This window comes from Thunnus albacares, chromosome 15 (assembly GCF_914725855.1).
Source record: "Thunnus albacares chromosome 15, fThuAlb1.1, whole genome shotgun sequence".
NCBI classification, from domain to species: Eukaryota; Metazoa; Chordata; class Actinopteri; order Scombriformes; family Scombridae; genus Thunnus; species Thunnus albacares.
The window spans coordinates 21,122,655-21,148,605 of NC_058120.1; the positions used below are offsets into that span (position 1 = coordinate 21,122,655).

The 25,951-nt window shown below is 40.9% G+C and overlaps 1 protein-coding gene across 1 annotated transcript; it reads right to left on the reverse strand.

Annotated features, from left to right (window-relative positions):
- Positions 1-836: 836 nt before the first annotated feature.
- crip2 (cysteine-rich protein 2) lies at positions 837-24,683 on the reverse strand. The gene is made up of 8 exons (XM_044374193.1): positions 24,494-24,683; positions 9,403-9,497; positions 4,315-4,372; positions 3,979-4,110; positions 3,183-3,251; positions 2,953-3,047; positions 2,693-2,750; positions 837-2,410 (listed from the first exon to the last, which is right to left on the reverse strand). Exons 1-8 carry the CDS (start codon positions 24,534-24,536, stop codon positions 2,343-2,345), a joined length of 618 nt encoding a protein of 205 aa, XP_044230128.1. The 5' UTR covers positions 24,537-24,683; the 3' UTR covers positions 837-2,342.
- Positions 24,684-25,951: the final 1,268 nt, after the last annotated feature.

Here is a 25,951-nt window from a genome sequence, read left to right on the forward strand (position 1 = left end):
TCTGTTTTCCTCTGTAATTTATACTAAATTTAACAGCTTTCTCTAGAAAACAGTTTAGGAAATTATCAAGAGATTATGAAACATCAAAACAGTAGCTAATGTGGGGTACTGTATGGGGATTACATTACATTATAAGGTTATTTGAGTCCCATTATTTTGTCCAACCTCTTAATGTATGTCATATGTTGTATTCTGTCTCTGGTATCTGTCAACACCGAATATACATAGTTTTGCTGTGAAAACACCCAAGTTTACACTTGAGTAAACTACTGAGGAACACCTCATGTAACTTTAAAGCTTCCCCACGTGCAGCACAGATTATATAATGGTGCTTTTCTGCATCATAAAATATTCTGCATAACAGTTGTGACAGTTAAGGCTGACCTGAGAGGACCGAGTTTACTTAACTCTGATTCATTCAGGGAAAGCTTGCTGCTCATGGCCAGTGCAATCATCGCTGCGTACCATTAAAACTGCTACTACACCTTTGTGTATTGGCTGTTTTACTACAGGGTGTGTTGGTATAATTTCTAAAGGGAATATGACACAATCATTTCCTTGCTGGTGACCTCCCAGTCATAAGATAATGTTCAGGACACTGCTACAAATAGGTTTTATTACTTAAGGAGTCAAACTTGAACTTGAATACAGGACTAATGTGTGTAGTGACACATAATATTCAAAAAAAAACTTTATTTCAACTTTAATTTCTGTCAAACAAATAAATGGTAATTAATCTGACGACAAATCCACAAACTCACGCCACTTGTGTTGATTTATTGCAATTCATAAACAGAAAATCTGTCAAAAACAAAATTATAGCAACAGAGATGGAAGAGTTTCTAAAATATTTATTCATGGGATTAAAAAGACAAATGCAGCAGGGTTGAAGTGCAGAGTTTCAGTTCTACAGTGAGCCCTGCCGTGTCTACAGCCCTACGATGTACAATAGATAATAAACAAACACAGTAACAATCATACAATAATACTAGAACGCACATTCTTACAGAATGACTTGTCTCATCTCTGTTTCTACAAGCTAAGCTACTGTATTTGCTAACGGCAAAACAATATAATACTTCAAATAGCGCGTCGTCTCTTGGAAAATAACAGCAGGGTTATTTATTTGAAAATAATGATAAAAATCTTCATCATAGAGAATTATACAGCTTACATTGCCTCATTTTTTTACCTCATTCATAATCTGTCAGTACAATGGCTGATGAACTTTAACAGACTTTATTAACAGAGTAATAAATACATGTTTGACCCCTGACAAATCATAGCCCTCCTTTCCCAAATCATCACCCACATTCTGCCTCTTAGAATGATTCAATCTAAAAAATATATTATTTATAACCGGGACAAGTTTGTGTTATTTATTAGACATTGTAATATCTTATTATCCAGACTCTGATGTAAAACAGGTTATCAACATAACGCTCAAAAGTAAAACAAATTCATATTTTAATACAGCCTCATGGATGCGCTGAAAATGTCACAGTCGGCTCAGACATCCGTTGTCCCACCTGCAACAATCTTTATACAATATGTTGAACAGAATCTGATTTTTTTTTAAAAAAAAAACAAAAAAAAACATAAGGAATGTTGTCAGGTAGCCAGACCGTAAATATGGCATTTGAAAAAAATACAGATTTATTGGCAATGTGCTCCTGAGCACCACCTGTGTGTGCAGCAGCCTTCGAAATGAAATTCCTCTGCCTGTCAGCACATCACAGTCAACGCACTGCATCTCCACTCACAATGCAGCTTTCCACACCTGAGAATCACTATCCATCTTTCTTTTTTATATAAAGCATACCAATACATCATCTCAAAAACTTGACATCTTCAATCCTGGGTACAAAAATTGCAATATAAGACTTTAATATTTGACTGTGGTGACTTGTAATATGCTCACATACATTTATAAATGTGTAAACGTGGCGAAAATGTTGAAATATTTTAAATTCATAGTGTGCAATAGCCTATAGCAATCATGTGGGAATGCAGGATGCAGAACAACAACTGTGTGTGCTTGTGCTGAGGGCTCTCCTGGAGCAAATACGTATAACACATGTCTCGGCAGCATTTGTAATCAATGAATCATTCCTCGTGGCACTAAGTCTGATCCGGGGACTTCTGGGAGCGGGTCAGGATAAAGGAGAAGAGCAGAGACTGAGGAGAGGATCTGGAGCAGAAGGCTGGTTGTCTCAGGTGTGAACACACAGGAAGGATGGAGAGATAGAGAGAGAGAGAGAGAGAGAAAGTCTACAAATAATACTGTGGCTGATGGTCAGTGTTGTGTAGAGAGGGATGAGGCTGAGGGGAGGACAAAGGGTTCAAGGCTCGGTAACTGCACTGGGCTCCTTGTCATAGATGTAGCTGCCCACACCACCAGTGTTCACGCCTGGAAAAACCACAGGGACAGTAGAGGGTGTCAGGGGGTTTAAAAGAGAGGGCAAGAGCAGGTGCAACATGAGCAGGACAAGATGCAAAAAACTGTTTTCTGAGTGGTCGCCCATAGGCTCAAGAAGCTGCTGTGATAAACACAATGTTATGATGAAATGACTCTTGAGTAACACTTAATGTTGTGCAAGATCTGCAGTTGTTTGCGAGTGCTCAGACAAACAACATTGTGTTTCAAGTGTAGCTGATAATTGGTGGGTTGACAGCACCCCCTAGCGGTTACCTTTGGGCCCGAAGAGAACAGCATAGCAGGGTTTGTGGCAGTAAGGCTGGCCGTCATGCTGTAATGAAGAAAATACAACCATTAACACGATAAAAACATTCTCTTTCAGCTTGCATTTCTTTTGTTTTTGTGTTTTTTGGTGTGTCTTTACATTTATTTTCAACTTTCTTGCCCTTTTTAATCAAATTTTTGCAACTGTTTCCTTTTTTTTTCACCTTTCTATGTTATTTTCTCCTCCTAAATGCCTCTTTTTTCCTCACCTCTGCATGACTGCCAGGCGCCAAAGTCTTGCTGCACCTCTCACAGCGCAGGCAGGGCCGATGCCAGTCCTTGCCCAGTGATGTCACCTTTTCAGCTGTGTTACACACACACACACACAGATAGACACAACTGTGAGACACCGTAGCAACCACTTCGCAGGTTCACACTTCTTACTCCGACCTTTTTTTCCCCCCCTCACCTTGTTTCCTGGAAGTGTGGAACTACTTACCAAAATACACCTTCTTGTTGCATCTGGGACACAGGTTGGCCTCTCCGGAAAAAGTGGTGATGCTGCCAGCTGTCGACACATTTACCGACACATTATGATACAGGAGAGGGAAAAAGGTAGCGCATGATGGCAAGTAAAGGAAAATGGTTCGATAAATGGTCGCTAATCTTTTCAGTTAAGTGTGAAATTGAGTGTGCTGATGATGATGTGGAGATACAGAAATAAAACTGAGCCAAGTGCTAAACAGTTTTTATATGTTTCATGAGGGAATCATTGGGGCTAAACTTGCCAAATTAGATACTTTGATTGCCAAGGTAAGAGATTTACAATTCACTCCCACCAACAGGAGCCAATCATGGGAGCCAATGGATGTTCAGCGTACGTGTAGTTCTGTGCTAGGAACTGCAGGTGGAGCCAAAAAGCAAATCTTAAATCATTGATGGCTTCAGCAACCAAGTGGCTGGAAATCTGCCATTAACTGAAAACTGTCCAGCGGAGATTAATTGAGCAAAAACAGTCGTTAAAATGATTTTTTTTGTTCCTGCTGATATGGTGGGTGTCCTGGGAAATCCTTATCTAACGATTCTGAGAAACTCCCCCACAAGCCCCGGGAGACTTTGTTTGTATTGATGTCCTTATCACTGAGTCAGCACCAGCTTCTTGAAAAACACCCAAATCTGCAAGGACAGCGGCTCTGTCGAGATGTTTTCTCGCACCAACACTTGCTGATAGATCCACAATGTACAGTATACAGTCAATAGTTCTGGACGAATACGTGCACATGTTTCTCATTTACCTTTTGATGGTGCCTTGGGTGCAAACGTTCTCTTCTCCTCAGCTCTGGGGGCTGAATCCACACTCGTAGGAGACGGGTTGTTGTTGGCTGGAGTATCATACACATAAGAACCGGCTCCACCGATGTTCACACCTGGCAAGGTAAGGGAGAAAAGTGAATAACTGCAACTAAAAAGGAAAGATTTATGTGATTTCCTGTCCATATGGCACTGATAAAATCTTCTACTTACTTCTTTTAATGTCTGAATAGCTTGAAAACTCCATTTTAATGTTGATATATGTTGTAAAAATGAGAATGTGAAGCAGTTTGTGTTGAACAAAATCACATGTACTACACCTTTTGGTCCAAAGAGGGCAGCATAGCACGGTTTGTGGCAGTAGGGCCTTCCATCGTGCTGTGGGAGACACAGAAAAAAAAACCATAACATACAGATTTAAAGGCATACTATGCAGGATTTGTCGGTTACTGTTTGTAAACACAACATTCACAGTTGGTCCCTCCTCCCCGGCTCAACATCTCTCTCCTCTGCTCTCTGTGCCTGTATGCACGAAGACGGGGCTGAGCTCCACACACACACACACGCACGCACGCACACACACACACGCACCCACGCACCCACGCACACACACACAGAGCAGACAGCAGTCTGCTGCAGAGTCCGCAGAGGACAACAAAATCCAGTAATAAGGGAGACAGTACAAGCAATTCATCAAACAACTGTTGAACAATCGGCGCTGTGTCCGCCATTTTGTAGCTTCCCTCTTGGATGCGTGCTGATGATCTGGCACCTGGTCGCTACGTTTTTATACACTCATACCCTGTGCGCTGTTATTGGCAGGGGGCTATACACCCACTGCCAAAAGGTTGCAGCCCAGAAACGTCCCGAACACAGCGAAATCATAAGAAAATCCAGGCAGAGGGAAGGGTCTCTGTAGATAAATACACTGCCACACACTTCTAGTGGGTCATAAGTGATGATTGAGAGGGGTTATTTTTGTATGAGTCTATATATACATTGACAAAACCATGTAAAGATAAAAAAAAAAACCCTGATGATGCAGAATGGTAAATTCAACCATGACATATTTTTATGTCAACATAATGTTGCTACGCATTTTTTAAATTGAATTTTGGCTTTGATCTTTTATTTTGTGAATAGAAGAGACGGATGGACTATGTCCAAAAACGGAAACAAGCCTTTGCAGCTGCCTGATGATGTCACTGTCACAGGTTCATTCAACACATAATAATGACAGCGGCAGTATCCAAGAAACAGGACTCTGTTGACGAATCCAGCGCCAGGCTTCAGCGCAGCCGACGTGTCTGTACATGCGTGACTGTCTGTGTTTCCACTTGAAGGGGAAAAAACCCAAGTCTGAGACATAGATGGCTTGTTGCTGATGCATGCTGGGAATGCAGCGGTCATGCAGGAGCATGTGATCAGCTTTAGTTGGAGAACAAGGCAGAGGGCCAGGGTGCCCACTGGTCCAGAGCCCAATGCCCATAGATGAGAAGAACCGAAAGCACCGATGCCACGGGCAAGACGCCAGGCCCTGGGTGGCAAGGCAAAAAACTGGCGTTAATCAAGGGACATGCTACCCACAATCCTCTCTGCTTTGGCCACATGAGCTCCTTTTTCCTGAGAAGACGGTGTGGCTGAAAAAAGGATTGTTCTCTCACCTTTAATAATGCATTAGCCATGACAGGATCAGCTACTGTTAAAGAAGCCACGCACTCCTTTCTCACTTCCTGTTTGACATTTATGAGATCCGTGAGGGTCTGGACGCCGATGCAAGGCCGTGACTAAGTACTGATGGCTTTCTCAGGACAGGACACACAGGGCTTCATTGTCAAGTGAACTGAGTGGTCTGTTAGCAGTCTGCGAGACAGAAACCTCAGCTGCAGAGGGACCCTAAAAATGGATTATCCATCGCTGCACAGCCCACTCTCTTCCCAGCAGTCCACTTCCCACATCCTGACATTTAAAACCATCTATCTATATGTATTCTTCTTCATCTTTTCTTTCCTTACTTGCACCCTTCCTCATCCTCATTTTAAGCCCCAATACTTCAACCTGCTGTGCTGGTTTGTCTGCGCATGAGACACTGAAATGATGGTGGATTAACTTTGAATCCCTGGTTGTTTTTGTTCTGCTTTTCACTTCCTTTATTTATAGGCTTTTGGCACACTTAGCTGTTAGCTATTTTCAGGATAGTTAAGGCTGTTCAGAGATGCCATTAGTTAACATGTATGTGGTACAGTGCACAGGCTACGGCATTAAGCTGGACAGTTTAACTTAAGAGTGTTTTTCCCCTCTCTCGATGGTAACCTTTTGAAAGATTTTTTAGAGACATGAAGAAGTCAATGTATCCAGTGTTTCATAATCATCTTCTGACCCCTCAGATTTATCTTGGGACCCCCTGAGAGGGGTCCTGACCCCAGGGTTGGAAACACTTTTAGTGAAACAACAGGTTACACTCATTTTGACTTTGTTGTCTTTAGGTCCAAAGGTTTTCCACACAACAATATCAGTATTAGAGCTGTAATGTTTAGTTGACAGAAAATTAATCGTCAACTATTTTGATAATCGAATAATCATTTAAGTCATTCATTAAGCATAAAAGCCAAACATTAGGTGGCTACAGCTTCTTAAATGTGAGGATTTGAAGATTTTCTGTCATACATGACAGTGCAATGAAAATCTTTGGATTTTTGGCTGTTGATTGGACAAAACAAGACATTTGTAGATTTGAAGATGCTACCTTGACCTCTAAGAAGTTATAACGGGGATTATACTATTTTTCCCTAACAATTTATGGACAAAACCATTAATCGATACCGTAAATAATCATTGGTTGCAGCCATAATCAGTACATGAATGAACTGAGAAAACATGTATCTCATGTCTTTGCAAAAAAAGTCTTTATTTAGCTTTTTGTAACTGCCTCACAGTCTTCATCAGGGGGTGAAGACTGAGGTAGGTGGTTAAAAGGTCTGGAAAAAGCTCTTCAGTGGACCTGACAAAAAAATCTTGTGTTTCTTATTTTCATTTGTGATTAAGATGTTTTGAATTTTAGTATTTTTACTTCCCATTATGGTTTGAGTGATTGAAACAGGAAATATAAAGTTATCATGCAGTCAGTCAGTAAGCTGTGAAACTCTTAGATTTAAGACAACGGGGTGAGATTTCTGACGTTAAGGGTTAACACAGCCATGATCTATTAGGGTCAACAGTAAAGAACTTGTCACCTTGTCTTTTCCAGCCTGGCGCTCTGCCATCAGCCCCAGGAAGCTGCTGCCCTCCTTTGGCCCACAGACCACAGGCCACACTGGGCTTCATCCCGCCCTCCCGACTCCTTTTAAAGAACTGCTGCTCTGAGGTTCATAACCTTTTGCATACCGGGCCGGGATAACATCAAACACCCTCCCCAACGATCCCACAGTCCTTCAACATTCCTTCATATTTTTTTTTTTTTTTTTTTTTTTTTTTTTTTAAAACGCAACTTCTCTCAGCCTTTTTCTGTTTCCATGACGATGATCGAGCGCTCAGTTTTTTCCCTACTAAAGTCATGCCATTGCACTGCAGCCCGGGGCGGGATTTGGATGTTGTCCATGGAGAGAGGACGGAGAGAGGGAGAAGAGGAAGGTGGGCTCAGAGAGAGAGAGAGAGAGAGAGAGAGAGAGCGCGGGCCTCTGAGAGATTGTGTGACTACATTGCTGTAATCACGCAGAGATTAAACAGCACAGCAGCATCCTTTGAGGTCTGCAGGGAAATAGCTTTTTGTGTACAAAGACGCTGAGATCACATCCTCCTTGTGCAGAGAGAGGAGCAAGAGACTCAGAGAAATGTGCCTGTGTGTGTGTGTGTGTGTGTGTGTGTGTGTGTGATATTCATCCATGTGCTGAGAGGGTGAGAATTGAATCGTTGGCTGGGTCATGACAGGCAAAACAAAAAGGCCAAGATAAGGACATCCCCAGGGTGAAGGTGCCAGATAGTGAGCTACGCTGCTTTGAGGACCACAGTTCAGTCCAGACGTGATATACTGCAGTCTGATTGCGTAAAAGGACCTGAAAGCAAGTCATCCTGTAGCGCTAACAGGGTTAAAATTCCCATGAGGGAAAGCCATATTAACAGATGCAACCAGGCACACAACATGTCAGGAAAAGGACATGCGCTCAGCAATTTCCTGCACAAAATGTACACTTGATGAGACCCTCTTCCCCCACAATACTGCAATTCCTCCCAGGTATGTACTCTGTAATTTAACTTGGCGTATATTGGATATATGTCAAGAGATTTTTCATGAAACAGAGAAGGAAAAGTAAACAAACTGGAGAAAAAGTTTGTCAATAAGTCCATACATGGCTAAGAAGCACAGGCTGCACAGATTTCACAATGGCAGTCAACGAACTGGGAAAAAAAGCACTGGCACTGGGGGTTTTAGACCTTTGACCCTGTATAATCAATGCTACTGTAACACTACTTTACTGATATTTTAAAAAGAAAAACAACATAATTCCTAAAAAAAAAAAAAGGAAGAAAAGAGACAAACTTTGGTCCATGAAGTCAATTCAAAGAATCATAACATAATAAGCCACTTGGTGGACATTTTTAGCCACTGAGTGCATATAAGGTTAGAATGAACGGCCTCAATGCAAAGTAAAACCCCCACCTCAGGCGGTGGTAGTGACGCGTTCCACTCACAGAGCTATACAAGCAATGAAAACCATCATGTCATCATGGCTCTTCCTTTAGAATTACAGCATTCAATTACATTGTGAATAGGAAGATTGTCCCTCAAACCAGAAAGCACGTATTTAAACCTCTGCTGACGTGCCTTTAAGCAAGAAGCAGAACCTGTACATTACTGTAAATTTGATCTAAACTGTTGGTCAAACACAACCAGTCATTTGAGGATGTTACCTTGGGAAACTGTATAGATGAAACAGCTAATAGATGTCTTAAATGTTTAAATAAAAATACCAGTACAAGTTAAAGTCTCCCAGTCAATTTCTTACTATTATCAGCAAAATGTACTTAAATATCAAAAGTACTCATGTTGCTGAATGGCAGCATTCAGAATGTTATATTTCTAATACAAATATATTATTGAAATATTGTCACTGATGCATTGATTCCTAAGGAGCATTTTAACAGTTTTAATTTAAACAACTTGAACAACTTCTTGCAGTTTATTCTACAACAATACATCCTACTTTATAAATGCATCACGTTTTACATGTAAAATCTTAATCTGATGAATATCCAGTAACTAAAGCTTTGAAATAAATGAATGTAGTGGAGTAGAAAGTAAAATATTTCACTCAAACTTGTTCAGTATCAGTTCAGTATGCATGATTTCAGCAAACGGGGACAGTGTTGTGCTGTTACGGTTGGTGCTGGGCGCATGGCGTGTTACTGACCTCAGCGTGGCCTCCGGCGTTGAGCAGCTTGTTGCAACGGTCACACTTCAGACACAACTTGTGCCAGTCCTTCCCCAGTGATGACACCTTCTCAGCTGCACATGAAAGACAAAAGAGAGAAGAGAGAGAAAAAGAGGGGATCCGGGTGAGTGCAAACATTCACGTCGAGCAGCGAATCGTATACATTTCTGCGAACAACAGCCTTTTTTTTTCTCTATCGTGTTGAGCTTTGTATGCGTTATAATGTGACGTTCAATCGCACGTGGCGGAGAGGAATTACGTCCCTCATTGCTTCACTCTACAGAATAACAATCAGCTTGTACTGTACTTCTGTGCCCCGATGGAAATCCTGTCATCATGCCAACTGAAGGATTGTTTTCTGGGAGGGTGGGGGGGGGGGGGGGGGAGGGGGAGGCGGGGATACTGGGAATGCCTGTGTACCACACAGGATGTTGCGGTGATGTCATTGCGGGATCGACAGACAGTGGCGCGAGTCCCAGTCCAGCTGTAACAGCAGGGGGTGGTCACATGTAACCCAGATCCTTTTGTGTAACCCCTCCAAACATGGACACACACACCCATCCCCCCCCAGTTTACAGTATACCCATCCTGCTTCAGACGGCCCCTCAACCCCATTTCCGTCCCCCTTTCCTTTGCGTCTCCCAGCCCTCCCTCCCAGACAAGCGAAGGACCCTAATTATACCCTTTCCAATAATAAATGTCCTCCACTTCCACACAATGGACCCTGAGGAGTCATGCAGGCAGCAGAGGAAACACCTTCTCTTATCAAGGCAGGGCACAAATAACCGGATACTTGAGTCTGTTTCCTACATAACCTCAGTCAAAAACACACACAAACAAGAGTATGTATGTGGACATACAGACGATTACTTCCTCCTGTTCTTCGTCTCTCTAGCTGCTTTCCCATAGGTACCATAACCTGTAGATGTTTTGTGACATTCCTGCGTCAGTGTCGCATTCCTTGAAGCTAATTATTTCAGACGTCAGAGATTTTGAGAGTCAGTTGCTCAACAGCGAGGAAATATTTTGTCCAAAAAAAACAAAAGAAAAACCGGAAAACATGTATTTAACAGGTTCAAATTAATTCAGAAGTTCATTATAAAAATGGACATATGTCAAGTAGGGAAGTATTTTCCCTGACTCATAGTGTAAGTTGGACCCTAGATGCACCAGACTATAACATTTTTAACATTTTCAGCTGCAAAAACAAGCGTAAGAGATGGCCAATTTAGCATGAGCAATGTCTAACATATCTAAACAGACACAACAAAAATTATCTTACGGGTATCAAGTGGAAGAGTTTTCTCAGGATGACTTTATGGGATCCGACTACTCCCTGCAGAGGTTTCTGTTTACTCTGCAATCAGTCTCATTGTCAGTTCTCCCTGTCAATTACAACACTGAGACAAATGGCCAACAACAAGGCCCTGGAGAATAGCTGGGGTGTGGTGTGTGTGTGTGTGTGTGTGTGAGTGTGTGTGTGTGTGTGTGTGGGGGGGGGAGACCTCCCATCAACACAACAGAGCGGAGGAATGCTGACTTGACCAGAAGACACAGCCGGAAATGTTAAATCACTCTTAAAGATACTGTTATTCAGGATAAAAAAAAGCCTGCAATAAATTACTCTGTTGCTCAATAATCTGCTCTTAAATCAGATCAGAGGACGGCCACAAAAACCTCCAGACACCATCGTTAAGAGTTAAAAGGAAATATATGAGTGGGATCAGTAGCTTGTGTGTGTCTAAACCTATAACACGCTGTTTCGTGTCACTGCTTACGCACCAACTGACACTTCAATTATCAGACAGTTCAACTGTCTCTGGCACTAAATTAAATTGCTTTTGTTGTTTACAGCTCAACTGATGTTTCAACCACTTTAATCTCTTACGCTTTAAAGTGGGAACAGACAACTTTTTCGACGTTATTGCTTTGCACAAACAAGTAACTACAGCGGGGGTTTGGTGTCGGGGGGGGGAGGTGGGAGTAACGTTAGAAGACAACATTAGCTTGTTCATTCATTCAGTCTATAATGGAGACATGAAAGCAGATATAAATTCTTTAGTATATGTTGAAAAAAGCAAACTGGGTTGGTAGCATGTTTGTGTTTTACAAAATGAAAGAAACTGCCCAACGGAGACGGTGATAACATCATTTCTGTTTGTTCAGTTTTCATATGAAGAGAGTAGATCAGCAGCCTGACCGGATACTTATCCAGTACTGTATGGCTGTAGGGTTGTAAATATAGTGTATGCGGATATAAGTAGTGTGTCATCAGATTCGCCTGTGCAATATTCCACATTAAGACAATAGTAAGAGGTTGGCCACCTAACAGATTATTTTGAAATATAGCTACCGATAGCCACCATTTAAAAAGAAACAAAAAAAAAAAACGCTATCCTCTTCCTCTTTTGTGGCGCAATGGTTGACGCATTTCCTTTGTGCAGTAAATCGAGCCTTCATTTTCCCAGGAAATCATAGCTGGTGGCAGAAAGAACTGCATTTCACTATGATAATAGGCTTATAGGGAACCCATCTAAAAGGCAGATGGTGTCATTAATCTATAGCCATTAAACTGTGCAATCAACATTTACTTCACAATGATGAGTTAAAGCAAAAAAAGTTGTCTATTTCCACTTTAACTGACAGTTCAACTGCTTTCAGCACTTTTAACAGTTCTTTCAAGGCTGTAACTTTCACTCTTCAACTACTTTAAGTGCATCATAGAAACAGGGAATTAACATTTTAAGACATTTCAACCTCCATCTAGTGTCATTTCCTTCATAAAACGTGGCCTTTTCTACCTCATCCTGAATTAGAGAATCATCACAAACCCTTATAAAACCTTTAGACAATGTTTGAAGACAGTATGAAAGGAACCAGAAGGGGATTAAACTGTCTTCTGAGTGTGAGTGTGTGTGATTTATTCACATCTAAATCTGAAGATAGCCATATACCTCCCAACACCTCTACAGTGTTGAAAAACAGACTAGATAAATGGAAAAGAGGAACCCTGCCAGTGTGTCCTCATTGTTGTTTTCAGTGTGTACGTGTGTGTGTGTGTGTGTGTGTGTGTGTGTGTGTGTGTGTGAGACTCAGAAACACACCTCCGGACAGATTTGAAAAGTTAGCGCATGAATGGAAACAAGACGTCAGAGCCTCACCAGTGTGTCCTCATTCCTCTGTAGATGACTGTGTCTGTGTGTAGTAACAAAGTCCACTGTTTAACTGCTCCCTCTTTTAAAGGGCAGTTGTTATTGTAAGAGGGGTGAGCCTGTCTGTCTGTATTATGTGTTGTGGGAGTTATAGAGTGGGGGAGGTGGAGGGGGATCTGTATCTGGCCCAGATGTTTATACCCCCAGCTCCGAGCCAGCCTCTATCCTTATTATCCTTCATATAGCCACGACCACTGAAATAAAGCCAGAAAAAACATGCATTTGGGTCGACACTATTACATGAATTCAATAAAAAAAAAAAAGAAAATTAACACCACAAGAGAATTATATAATGAATGAATCAAAGGACGAACACATTCAGCTCCTCATCTCTTAAAATAGGAAACGTGTGGGCACAAATTAAGCGAGTGAAATGTCACCGCGTCTTCCCTTAACTCGTTATGGCAACGACGTGAAGGTAAATGCACCCACTTGTGTAAACAATCGAGATCTTCTTACAGGGAGGGGAAGTCGCACCGGATATTCACATTTACATCGTCAACATTGATGAGGATACGCCAAATCCTTTTAGCCAATCTAATTTCTCTCACGACACCCTGCAATTTGCCTCGCTCAAAAAACAAACAAACAAACAACCGAGGATTCCCCTGTGATTTAATGTAAACAGTGGAGCCGCGTTAGAGAGAGTGGTAGTTTATCTCATCTGTCGCTCCTGTCTGTTATAGATATGTCTAGAATTGCTGTAAGTCCTGTTTTTCCTGTTTTTGGTTCCTTATATGTGATGATTTAATGCTTTTCTTTGTCAACAATGATAGTAAACTGATTCTCTTTGGGTTTGGGACTGTTGGTTGGACAAAAAAAATATGTATGAAGAAGCTACCTTTTTTTTTTCTACTATTTTCTGACATTTTATAGACAAAAAGGTTTATTGATTAATCGAAAAAATGATCATCTTATTAATCAACAATGAAAATAATCATCAGTTCCAGCCCTAAATTCAGGTTTCTCGCTGTCTTTAATAGTGGAGATGGGCCACCTCGCCTGAAACAAACCACTACTTCTGCTAACATTGATAAAAATTATTACAAAACATTAACCTTTGCAAACGCCAAATGAGTGTGACTACTGTTCAGGCTGTAATCTACTAATTAAATTGATCACATGACGAGATACGTCAGTATCCGGGTGGCTACAATGATATTTATTGCTTGCCACCATCTTGGCAGTTACTGGAGCCAAAAAAAAGTCCTTAAAGCTATGAAAGCCTGGATGGAGCAGTGGTGAGATGAGCAGAGATCAACCACGACAGGTGACTAAACGATGTGCTGGGACACCTTTTTGATTAAGACGGATTTTACCATCTGGTGGAAAACAAAATATTCACTTTCTGTTTTTAAGAAGAACGAAGCCTAAGCTTAGCCTAAAGCTTAGACTAGCTAAGGAACTACAGTTTGTGGCAAATATTAAGTGTACAATTGCTGTAAACTGGGCCTGTGCTGGGCGATTTGCTTGCTCCGAGTTGCCCAGAAAAGCTCCAGATTTGTGAGACTTTTCACACTGATGACATTTCTAAACTGAGTCACATTGTGTCTCTAAGAACATGTGAAGTACTGACGGACAGATGATGCTACTGCAGGTCACTGAGCTCCAGGACGGAGGAAAATTGAAACAGTGCTGGTCAGAGGTCGTCATCATAACTATATGATACCTGCACCGCTGTAAGCTGCTTAATTCCAGGGTTAAGCTCTTCGGTCTGCGTTCAGCTTCTCTGATTGCATTGTCAATATGGTTTAAATCACTATGCTAAGTGCCATGATGACTCCTGCTCTGAGGAAACCTGATTCACATCACTGATCTTTAATAAAATGGGAGAGGCTAAAAATAGAATACTATATATGGGTGTTTTTCGTCATTTTGTTTAGATTTGTGCACTTCTCAGTCAACTTAAGCCAAAAAAAAAAAAAAAGAATATCAGCTTGAGCTTGTGTTTATGATGAGATATGATCTGACCAGGCGGCAACACAAGCACAGTTTCATGCAGAGACGAGTGCCAGAACTGCACTGCACCACCTGATCTGCATCTACACAACCTCTGCAGTGCCACACCACCCACAGTCGAGTCCGTTCGGAGCCAGGGAATTACCAAACAGGCTCCCGTGCAAAGAGAAATTGACTCGACGCCCAACGAAAAAAAAAGCATTACGACAGCGTCGGTGCCACCGCTGGCTTTGCACTGGCATGAAATTAAAGGCAAACATCTCATTTTTTTGCAGTTTGTGCCATTCGAAACTAAGTTTTAAAAGCATGAGTGAGGGGTTTAAGCACTTTTTACGTCACTAAATGGAAAAAGCTTTCACATATTCACATATTTACAGAGCACTGGGTCTTGCTAACACATTTTATAGCTACAAAGAGAAAGGTGTATTGTTCTGAGGACATATTATCCATAATATATGTCCATAAAATGAGGATTTATCAGGAGTCAAAGCATAACCATTCGATATGAAAGTCATGCTTTTTGATGAAAGGAAATAACTATTTGGGCCTAACTTTATTCCAGGGAAATTGGAGTCATAAGGCATCTAATGCAAAGAGTAAAAACACCAATTCAAACATCAAACACTTTGAGTTTCTTTGAAAATGAATTACTCATGTGATATTCCAGCGGTAAGAGCTTCCAAAGACAGAGGTACATCAGAGAACTTCAAGCAGGTTATAATTAGATTCATTCTGTTTGATCTGTTACACGATGCACATACATTTCAGATCATATTCAGAGTGAAACCAATTATATAGAGTCCCTCAGCCTGTAAGAGGAGCAGCATGGGAGCAGGCTTGCAGTAAATAGTGTACAAACACACTGTAATTGGACAGAACATTAAGCAACAGAACTTTAACAAGCAGTCTTCAGAGAGGGGGATCATTAACGGCCCATTTCTCCAAATGACTTAATTACGGTTGCTTAATTGGCAGCTGCACCCAAACACCAGAGCTGAGGATGAACTGGGATTCACCCCCTCAGGGTCAGGAGGAAACTGGTGCCCTTTCTGTTGCTCAAGAGCTTTAAAAAAGGCACCAAAAAAAGCACTGGGTACTCAATATTTATACAGCTGAACTTCCAGCATGCAGCGCGACAGGAATGTCCGCCAAGGGGTTGGGCTGTGAAATCTCATATGGGTGCTCTCTTATCACTCAATAATTCGATCAGGGTGCAACGAGGGGAAATCTAATGCGTTTGACAAAGAGGACAACGCCGCGGCCAGAGGAGCTCGTCCCTTTACAGCGAGATAAAAATCAACTGTAAAGGCTGCGGTTTCCGGATGTTTAACGGCTTTAAGAGAAATGTACAAAAATGTAGCACGCTTTGACGGAGCATGATGGTAAACACCGATCATCAAAAGGCTTACAACTGTGCGATTTGTAACCGTGAGTTTGTGACACGAGGCTGACACTAGACGCGTTCACCATTATGAAAAGGCAGACATGACAAAATCACTAGCTTAATTGATTAAAGAGCCTGTTTGTAAGTCTGTTTGTAATCTTCGTGATGTAACCGATGTTATTGTAAGTATCTCTAATTCACGGTTGGCCGGATTCTGTTCTGTTGCACCCTCTGGTAATTTGGACCCATCTGTTCAGCTCATCCTACAGTAAACCCGACCGAAACACACTCATAAACACACACACACACACACTGCCCTCTTCCCCATCCTCTTTCTCGTTCCCTTCATCCATCAGTGACAGCTGAGTCCAAGCGGGTGTTTTTTTGTGTTTCGGTTTTTGTCACAGCAGTGTGATAATAACTACACGTTCTAATAAGCACCATACACCTGACTGACTGACTAGGAGGGGGAGGGCAACAAGGGCGATTCAGGACCTAAACATGGGAGGTGCATTCAGTAGAAACCCGGCTCACAAGAAATGTTTGTAAGGAAAAAACAAGCGGCCTGTGTTTCCTTCTCTGCATCCTCTTACTATTATACTCTCTGGAGTACAAACACCCTGAAGGACTTGTGACCTTCTCCTTAACTTCACACACAATGGCCATTCAAATAAGACACACAGGGGCATTCAGCCTCACCCATTGAACTGACTTTGAAGGCAAGTTTCCAGCTGAGGAGTAGGTTTAGACGTTCATCACATTGTGTGTGTGTGGTGAGTTAAGGTCAAAATGTGCTCAAGGTTGTTTTTTTTTTTTTTAAGTTATTTTGCTAAATATTTGATTTTAGGTGATTTAGGGTGCAGATTTCTTTATTTTATTTGCAGCTTTGGTCCTTTTTATGTCGACATCTTGACTAGTTTCAAGTCTAGGAGGCATTATGAAAGAAATAAGATGTTATAGCCAATATGCCAATACTGTACAACGGGGCTAAATCTGTTACTGCTACAAGGTCAAACAACCGTTACAAAGACCCAAAAGGGAGTCAGTTTATGATATATAGTATGAAGTAAAACAAATTCTCACACTGGAGAAGCTGAAACTTTCAGTAAATGAAGAATTTTGAAGTTATATGATTAATAATACATTTAGGGTTGCAACAATTATTTTCATTATTGATTCATGCACATAATATTCATTTTATTAGTTATTTGATCAATATATCAATCAGAAAATATGAAAAAAAATGTCAGTCACAGATTTTGTCTAACAGTCCAAATCCAAAGATAGACCATGACTTTACTGTCACATGAAAGAGAGAAAATAAGCGAGTCCTCACATTGGAAAAGCTGGAGGGGGAAATGTTTGATATTTTTGTTTGTTGACCTATTTTGATAGTTTTATTCATTTTAAAAGCAAAAACTGGAAAAAAATGTGTCGCTTTCAGCTTCTCACATGAATAAATTTAATACCTAAATTGGTCTGTTGGGTGGACAAAACAAGATCTCACCTTTGACTATGGGAACTTATTTTTCACCATTTACTGACATCTTATAGACTAAACGATGAATTGAGAAAGTAATTAATTGATAACTAAAATAACTATTAGTTGCAGTGCTACACTATTGTGCAATACCTGTATATAAACAAACAACTGTACGTCATTGACAATGTTGAAAGATTGAAAAACTAGGAAACAATTTATGAGAAGGATGTTTTTGAGTTTTGCAGCACATCCTCTGCTGAGTGAACTGAAAATGAGTTGACGTGGTAGTGATGTGCTGAACATTAGAATTGATTTGTTCAGGGTCGATGTGTGCTTGCAGCTTCCTGTGGTGCTGACAGTGTTTGTGCAGGGGAAAGGACTGATGCTAAAAGAGAGTCTAGGAAACATGTATCTGGATCTCCTTGTGGCTGATGCAACCCCGTAGCAAAACTTTGGTCTGGAGGTCGTCTGTCGCCTAAGCCAAGGCGAGGTTTCCTCCCCAGGCTTTCTCTCTCTCTCTCTCTCTCTCTCTCTCTCTCTCTCTCTCTCTCTCCCCCCCCCTCCCTCTGTGAATAAAAAGAGGCCGACCTCGTGAATCCTGCTGGCTGACGTAAATGGGCTGCAGTTAACTCGCATCCTGTCTGCGCTGGCCAGAGAAGCCGCAGGCAAAGCAGCTCTCCACATTCCCTGCCTCGGTGACTTGTTCGCCCTCCCTGAACCTCTGGGCTTTGCTTTCACCACATTGCATCTCTAACTGGTCAGGACACTGTGTCCCCACTACAGGGACTTCAAAAAGATCTAGTCTGCATGACTAGCTTACAGAGAAGTGGACCATGTCTTCAAAAGTGGGAGCGCACATCTATCAGTGGAATGGCACCTTCAGATCTAGCCTGAGGTAATTGGATAATCATCCCTTGAGGAGCAGACATCATATGACAGAGGCATAAAATGTAGCAGTGCTTAAGACTCCTTTGAGTGAAATCATCTGAGTCTTGTAAAGTGGCGTGATAAAATTGACCATGTCTACATGAGAGCCTGGTCAAGTGGAGTAGTTTCCTTTGAAAGTGTTGGAGGAAGTAGCTTCAAGTAGCTTAAACTTTAAATCCTCAAGATTTCAGTCCCGGTGGCCAGATGCATAAACGATGCATGCGCACACATAAACCATGCATACGCCACTTCCCGCACATAAACTTTCAGATCAGGCGTACACACGTTTCTCTGAAGCGATCTGAGGGTCGTGTGATGAGGATTTAGGTGAGATATAAAAGGTGAGAGACGGAATCTTTTGGTAAAACATTGTTTGTTTATGTTGACAACCAGCTGCACTGATTGTGTGATTGTTTTTTGCGTTTACACAGAGATTTGTAAAATGCCAATCAAAAGGTGCATTTATTAAAGGTAACACTGATTAATTACATCATTCTTTTAATGTACACTGGAGTCAACGTTGCATTTTGCTGTTAATATTCTTTCTATCTTATCCTTAGTTGTGTCACACCTTGTAAAGTCGGTTTAGATAAGAGCACTGCAAACTAATCGATGATGTCATTTCTGAGATATCATTCAAAGCCGTTGGTTCAAGGCATGTTTTCATCCATTTATGGCTCATTGTGGAAGTGGAAATGAGGCTCGTGCACGTTCTCCCAGTTTCACAATGACTGAGATTTATAAAAACAGAACCATGTGTATGTACAGCTTTACCTGACGAAACCTGATGGAAAGGATCCGTCTGCATATTTATGGCTTTGTGCGTACACACAGTTTCAGTCATGAATCTACTAGTTTTATGCATCGGGCCTCTAGTTGATTTGGCAACACCTGTGGTAACTGGTTGTATTGGCATTTTAATAATGCGAGTCACAGGGTAAAATTGGAAATGACAGGTGTATTGATCACTGGGGCTGGCAAATTCACCTTGAGTGGCCACTCAGAGAAACGCAATAGAGCAAAAGATCCAGCAGTCACATTGTTTTAATAAAGAAGACTAAAGAAGAGATTCAATAATGTTGTCTGACACAGTAATACTGAACTAATGCATTATTATATTGTACATGAAATGCGTGTAAGCATCATTTCCAGTGAATCCCTTGTCATTGGATTCGGGCTGTAACTCTATTTGAAATTCAAACTACAGTTCAAACACGGAAAATGTTCAATCTTCAAATGTTCTTTGGTTAAAAGATAATAAGGCTTGTTGGCTGCGTTCAAATTAATTGGAACATGTTTGTTCTAGAGCCACAATGATTAGTTGATTAATCAATTAGTTGATTGACTGCTCTTTTCTGGTCTCCTTTGACAAACTGAATATCTTTGGGTTGGGGACTGTTGGATAGGACAAAACATGACATTTGAGGGCTCTAGGAAACAGTGATTGACATTTTTCACCATTTTCAGACATTTTATAGACCAAACAACTAATCAATTAATCAAGAAAATAATCGACAGATTAATCGATAATGAAAATAATAGTTAGTTGCAGCCCTAATTTGTTCTCATTCCTTTGAACTAGAGCTGCAACCATTAGTCAATTCATCAATTGGAAGGTCAATTTATCTGCAACCAGGAAGTAGTTAAGGTAGCCAATCCAGGGAGTGAACTGCTGTTTTTCTTGGGTGACATTAACTGATGAGTCGACCAGTTAGCGAGTTTATGTTGAGAATAATGAGTGCTGGTATTTTGACATGTGTCAAACGCTGCGGGTGTGTGTTGCCCTTCCAGTTTTCTTGCTACTGAACCGTTTCATTCTATGATCCTTTTGGTTGAACTGATCTGATCTTTTTCTGATTTGTGATTACCATCAATGACTTTTCTATGTTTTATCCAATACTGTTTTTGTAGTTACACAACTGCTTCCATTAAAAACTTAAAATCTGGTCTTCAGCTTTTTTTTTTTGGAAACATCTTTAGCTGGCTGCACACTCTGACACTGACTGGCTGAAAAAAATGCTGGCCAAAAATCATAACATTTTCATTTCAAACCCATTTTAATAAGGATTTTGACTTTATACTATGAATTATTTGGATGATGAAGTGCAGACAACCATCCTTTCTGTGCCTCTGCTGTTACATAACAAGTTTTACTGCTGCAAGGTGGAATGGTTTCACCTGTGCTGGAGGGGGGGAGAGAGAGGGGGGGGAGGCAGCCTGACTTTCAGCACCGAGCTTAATGCCGTCTCCATTAGGGGATCAAATTTGTGCCTCAAAAAGACAGAGAAGAAGGACCCTCATTGACTGGCGCACAGTAGCTGGCAGGTTATGCAATGGCACCGAGCAGGAGGCAACGACTCAAGAAATGATGTTACATAACTGACGAGGCACATTCACACAGCCCACTGGGCAGCAAAGTGGAAAACAGGGTACTCTAGTGTTGACAGAAGGGAGCTGGAATCAAAAAAAAAAAAAAAAAGGGAATTGTGTGAACGTCTGGGGTAAAAGGGGCATAAAAAGAGGTGTGTGGGAAACAGCACACCGCTCCGTATCGTCGGGGCTGAGAGGACGAAGGTATTCTGCCTCGCTGGAAGGCCAAACGTGCGCGGAGACAGAAAGAGCCTTGTGTGAATAGAGATGTCGTTTCTAATTATAATGCATGAGGCATTTTGAGAGTCTCCGTTTAAATAAAGGCGGGCCATCTCACTCCATTTCTCCCGGTCCTTGCAGTTCAGGAAAAGAGGAATTCAGGGCCTGAGGCAAGACCAAGTGATTGAAGAAGAGGAAAAGAGAGACAGAGTGAGAGGAACTGGTGAATGAAAGGGAGAAAGAGAAACTCACAGTGGAGCGCCATCAGTTCACATTTAGTTCCTCGTTTATTCACTCGGCTGGACAAAGATGCACTGCTCCCGTTTGTCATGCACAAGAGCTGTGGCTGGATCGTTCGGCCGAATTTGGGTCTTGTTGGTGAGATTTAGTGAGCCGTGCCGTGTTGTGCTCTGCATGGACTCTCTCTCTCTCACATGCTAACAATGTATTTCCACTAGGGCCTGGTCACATGTCCGCCAATAGTCCCCGGTGTATACTGACCATTTCAGGAAGTAACATATGTGAGGCCACAATGTGACCACTGGGAATTTGAGTTCAGCTAACCCTAGCAAAAAAATCTAATATCAGAGCAACCCCCTTGAGATGGTCGCTTTGTTTTCAAACTTTAAAACTTAAAGATGAACTGCTGGACATAAGGTGTCCATTCTCAGTGTTTGTGCACTGGAGGCTTCAAGTTTCCACATCACACTTGTGTAAAATGAATACTGGACCAGGATTGGCTTCCAGACTAGCTGTGATTTTACAAATCATGCTCGTAGCTACTCTTGATTTTGGGTGAGCACATAGAAACTTTCCCTGTTCAGCAGATGAAAGTGAAAACAGCCTTCTAGTGTCAAACTCTGCACAGTGAAGCTCAAACATCCAACTGAAGTTAACATGAAGCAAAACACGTTTTTTGAGTGGAGGGGGACTTTAACTTTAACAGAGAAAAACAGCAGCAACAGTCAACATTTGCCTTTAGTGGCAATTAAACGGAACCACATTAAACAGCTGTTCATTAGAGTAACTAACAGAAAATAATAATTAAAACATTTCCCTGAAACCAAAAGGATTTTCCTCCTCAGACTGTGGCTCACCGCCACCATGTGAAATTACGTTGTTTTGCACATGAGTAAAGAGGAGAGTAAAACGTTGAATGCCTTGCCTACTAAATCCAATATTTGACAACACCAGCTGGAGGACCAGGTGGGTTAACGGCAGGGTGGGCCAGTCACCACTCTCCATATAGCACACCACGAACCACCGCCACAAAGAAGAAAAAGAAATGGGAGCAAGATGGGACAGGAAATAGACAATTTTCTCTATCAATAACACATGTTCTAATGTAGATCAGAAGCAGGGTGTTTTTTTCCACTTTGCTACCTCATTCGTGCCTGTTTTCTGACATTAATGGTTTCTGCAGACCTGAAATTTCACCTCAGAACAGAACGTCTTGTGTCTCTTGAAAGCCAAGTGGCTGGATGTGGAGGACGTATGTAGGTGGAGCTGCTGAGCTCATTCTACGGTATCTGAAATTTATCACTGACATCATGTTGACGCTTCAGACTGTGGGCAGCAGCACAGCAGACACACACACACACACACACATACATACAACACTTCTCCCCTCCCTGACCTCTCCCATGCCTTGTCATATGGTTCACAGCCTCCCTTGCAATGGCTAAAACTTTAATAATGTCATTAACCCCTCCCGTCACTTTCTCCAGTACTCCCTGGCGTGCAGCCATGCTTCCCTCTTTGTAGCCGTTCATCATCCTCATCATCTTTACAGTCAACTCTGCCCCGAACGCTCTCCACCCAAAAGACACACCCCAACCCAAAAATAACTCACACTAGGCTGGATCTCAGTATGTTACATAAAAAAAAAAAAAAAAAAACATATAACATGCATCACTGAGGAGCTGTGACTCACTCGCTGCAGCGAATTAAGAGTACAACCGCAAATGAATACTCAGACATGCATAAAAAAATCTGTATTTGAGGAAGAATACATCTTATTTGCGCAGATATTATTCCATGCCAGTGACTCTGGGGACCCACAGGATGAGCAGCAGCTGTGATGTTCGCTGCCACTCCTGTTACGTAAGAGGACTTCCATCCACTCACATAATTGATTTTGACCCCCGTGACAGCTCTGATGTGTGCTGTGAAGTGTAGAAAAGATCCCTGCTGAAGGATGATTTTTTTTTGTGTGTGTGTGTGTGTTGCCAGCATGCAGCAAAACATAAACACAGGATTACTCAGGGTTCAAAAGTACAGTAAGCATGTTTCCTAAAAATACATTCAACTTATCAAGAACATGCTCAGCCTTCAAAATTCAATGCACCCATGTTAAATTTTTGTTTATCTTCACGACCTAAGCTTCTTTAATCCTCTGCTTTTGCTCTTCCCTGTGTGCATTTCTTCCACTATAAACATCTGTTATAGTAAATATAATATGCCATCTTCCTCGCTGCGACTGAGTGTGACTCAAAGCTCTTTGCTTAAGTGGGTGTTTTGTTTTCCCATCTTTGTTTACAGAGATGCAAAAAAAAAAAAAAAAAGATGCATGTTTACAGGTTTTTTCTTCCCACTGACGCAGCATGATTGTTACTGCTTTCCTCCGTGAGTGGGCAATCTCAGCATATGGCATTTCTGCACTCTTGGCAAAGGCTTCCATCAGCATACCCCTCCAAAGCCAACTGCCAAAGCTTGGATGTTTACCAAACACAACAAATGAAAAATGGCACAGATCAGAGTCAAAATAACATAAATCATTCATCCAGACTTGTGAAGACAGTGCAGACAGGGGCATGTCTTCTCTCACACACGTCAAGATTATTTTAGGTGTGTAACTAATTATCAATTTGTTGGAATATTTGCTCATAGGGCTTTTGTTTACATTGATCTCTTTGCCTCTCCAGCTTTTAGTTTTCCCAAAGTTTGACTCTGTGAATCATTTACATTTCTAGCAACTCTTTCCCTAAAAAACAAAAAGCCTAATCTAAGGAATGCTGTGAACTTCACTTACTATATATGAGAAATGTACATGTCTCCCACCATTGCACACACAAAAAAATAAGCAATATTGAGTTTTATGGACTAATATTAGGCTACTGTCAAACATACGTTACATAAATACATTTAATATCCTCCTGAAGGTTTAAATATTGTTCAAAACACACAGAAGTAGTCAAAATTGTATGTGCACATTCAGAACTCCATATAAAAAGTAGGCATTTTAAGTAAATGTCAATATAGCGTAATTGGACGTATGAAATGTACATTTTTTTTCAATGAATGGGCATTAGCTGCTTTATCTATAAATTAGGGCACTAATTATGGAATTCGTGAACTAAAATTCAGCTATAACAATACAAAAAATGTGAGACAAGTTGTCCTACATAAGCAATCGATCCCTTATCAGGAGTATCTTTTGGCTAACAAGCGGGGGTCACCATCATGTGCCAAAAGTAATTTCCACAGCCAGAACCAATTAAAACGGGCAATACTCACCGAAATACACCGTCTTGTCACACTTAGGGCACTTTGAAGCCATGTTGCGATGTTCTGGGTCGAGTGAAAGTGATCTATATGTTTTGTTTGTTTGTTTGTTTCTCTCTGGAGCGGCGTCCACACTCTCTCTTTTCTCTCTTCGTCCTCTGGCTCTCTTCTCTCCACAGCAAGTGTCCCGCTCCGCTCACAGAAGCTGGGAGCATCTATTCAGTCAACCGCCGCTCATTTGCATAGCCCCGCCCCCGCCACGATACCCGTCCTTATGCTGCGTTCACGTATTCTGGGAAATAATCATAATTTATACATGAACGTTACAATTAAATGATATTCGTGTGTACATAGGCCCACTGTACTTACCAAACATTATTAAACGATTCCTTTGTTGTCTTAAATAAATCAGTTGTAGCAGAGCAGGAATTTAACTATTCTAAACTACTGTGCTTATGTGCAATTTTGAAATATTTTCATTTTTTTGCTGCTTTATAGTTCTAGTCCATTACATTTAAACTTTTAATAATTAATTGTACTTTTTTACACCACACCACAACATTTATGCTGTCCGACAGCTAAACTTACCAGTTATACTTTGCAAATTAATATTTTACATAGTTTCAAGTGTCTTTATTGTTACATCTCATTACACAAGTATGTAGAGAGTAAAAATCATGGGTTTCAGCTTCTCGACAATGCAGTAAGGGGAAAAAAGTAAATGTTTAAAATAGTAAAAGCAATAGTAATAGATAAAATAGTATAAACAATAAGAAGAGTTTAAGGCAATGAGTGGGTGATCATCAGGCAAATAAATAAATAAATAAATAAATAAATACACCTTAATCTTAAATTGAACTATACCCAACAGTATAAAACACGGTGTATTTTAGTTATACCTTGAATAACAGCAATATTACAATGTATTTTAATGCAACATTAGAGGATTTCACATGTTTATGCATCAATACTAATGATCTAATAATATAAGTCTCACATGGGCCATCCTGCTGCACTAGTATTGCAATTTCACTGCTAATACTTCTGTAGTTCAATGCAGGACTTTTACTTCTAATTTAGTCCATTCACAGTATGGTATTGCTACTTTTACTTAAGTAAAGGATCTGAATACTTTTTTCACTGCTGATTTGCAACATTCTTGTTGTAGTATTTGTATTATTCATCATCATCCATTCATCATTCAACATCAACAAACATCTTTCAACCAATTTGGGGTCTTGTGTGGAGATAACCCTTCGGAAAGGATAGTATAAACATAATAACAGTTTTGTAACTTTTCTTCATATAAGGAGTTGTTTTTTGTAAACACACTCTATTTTTGAGCCATAAACATGTGACCATGGTGTCCATTTTGTCACAGTGTTATTTCAACATGTGTGACAAGTCATATGGCTAGAGGACTTTCAAATTGTATATGATAAATAAAAAAATCATCAGTGAATTGTCATG

What these genes read in the sequence shown, in the direction of transcription:
- crip2 (XM_044374193.1), bottom strand. Translation starts at nt 24,536, where the DNA reads ATGGCTTCAAAGTGCCCTAAGTGTGACAAGACGGTGTATTTCG. An exon ending in ACCCAAGGCACCATCAAAAG is followed by an intron (nt 3,252 to 3,978) that starts GTAAATGAGAAA and finishes ATGTGTCGACAG; the next exon opens with CTGGCAGCATCACCACTTTT. An exon ending in TGTTCTCTTCGGGCCCAAAG is followed by an intron (nt 2,411 to 2,692) that starts GTAACCGCTAGG and finishes TGGTTTTTCCAG; the next exon opens with GCGTGAACACTGGTGGTGTG.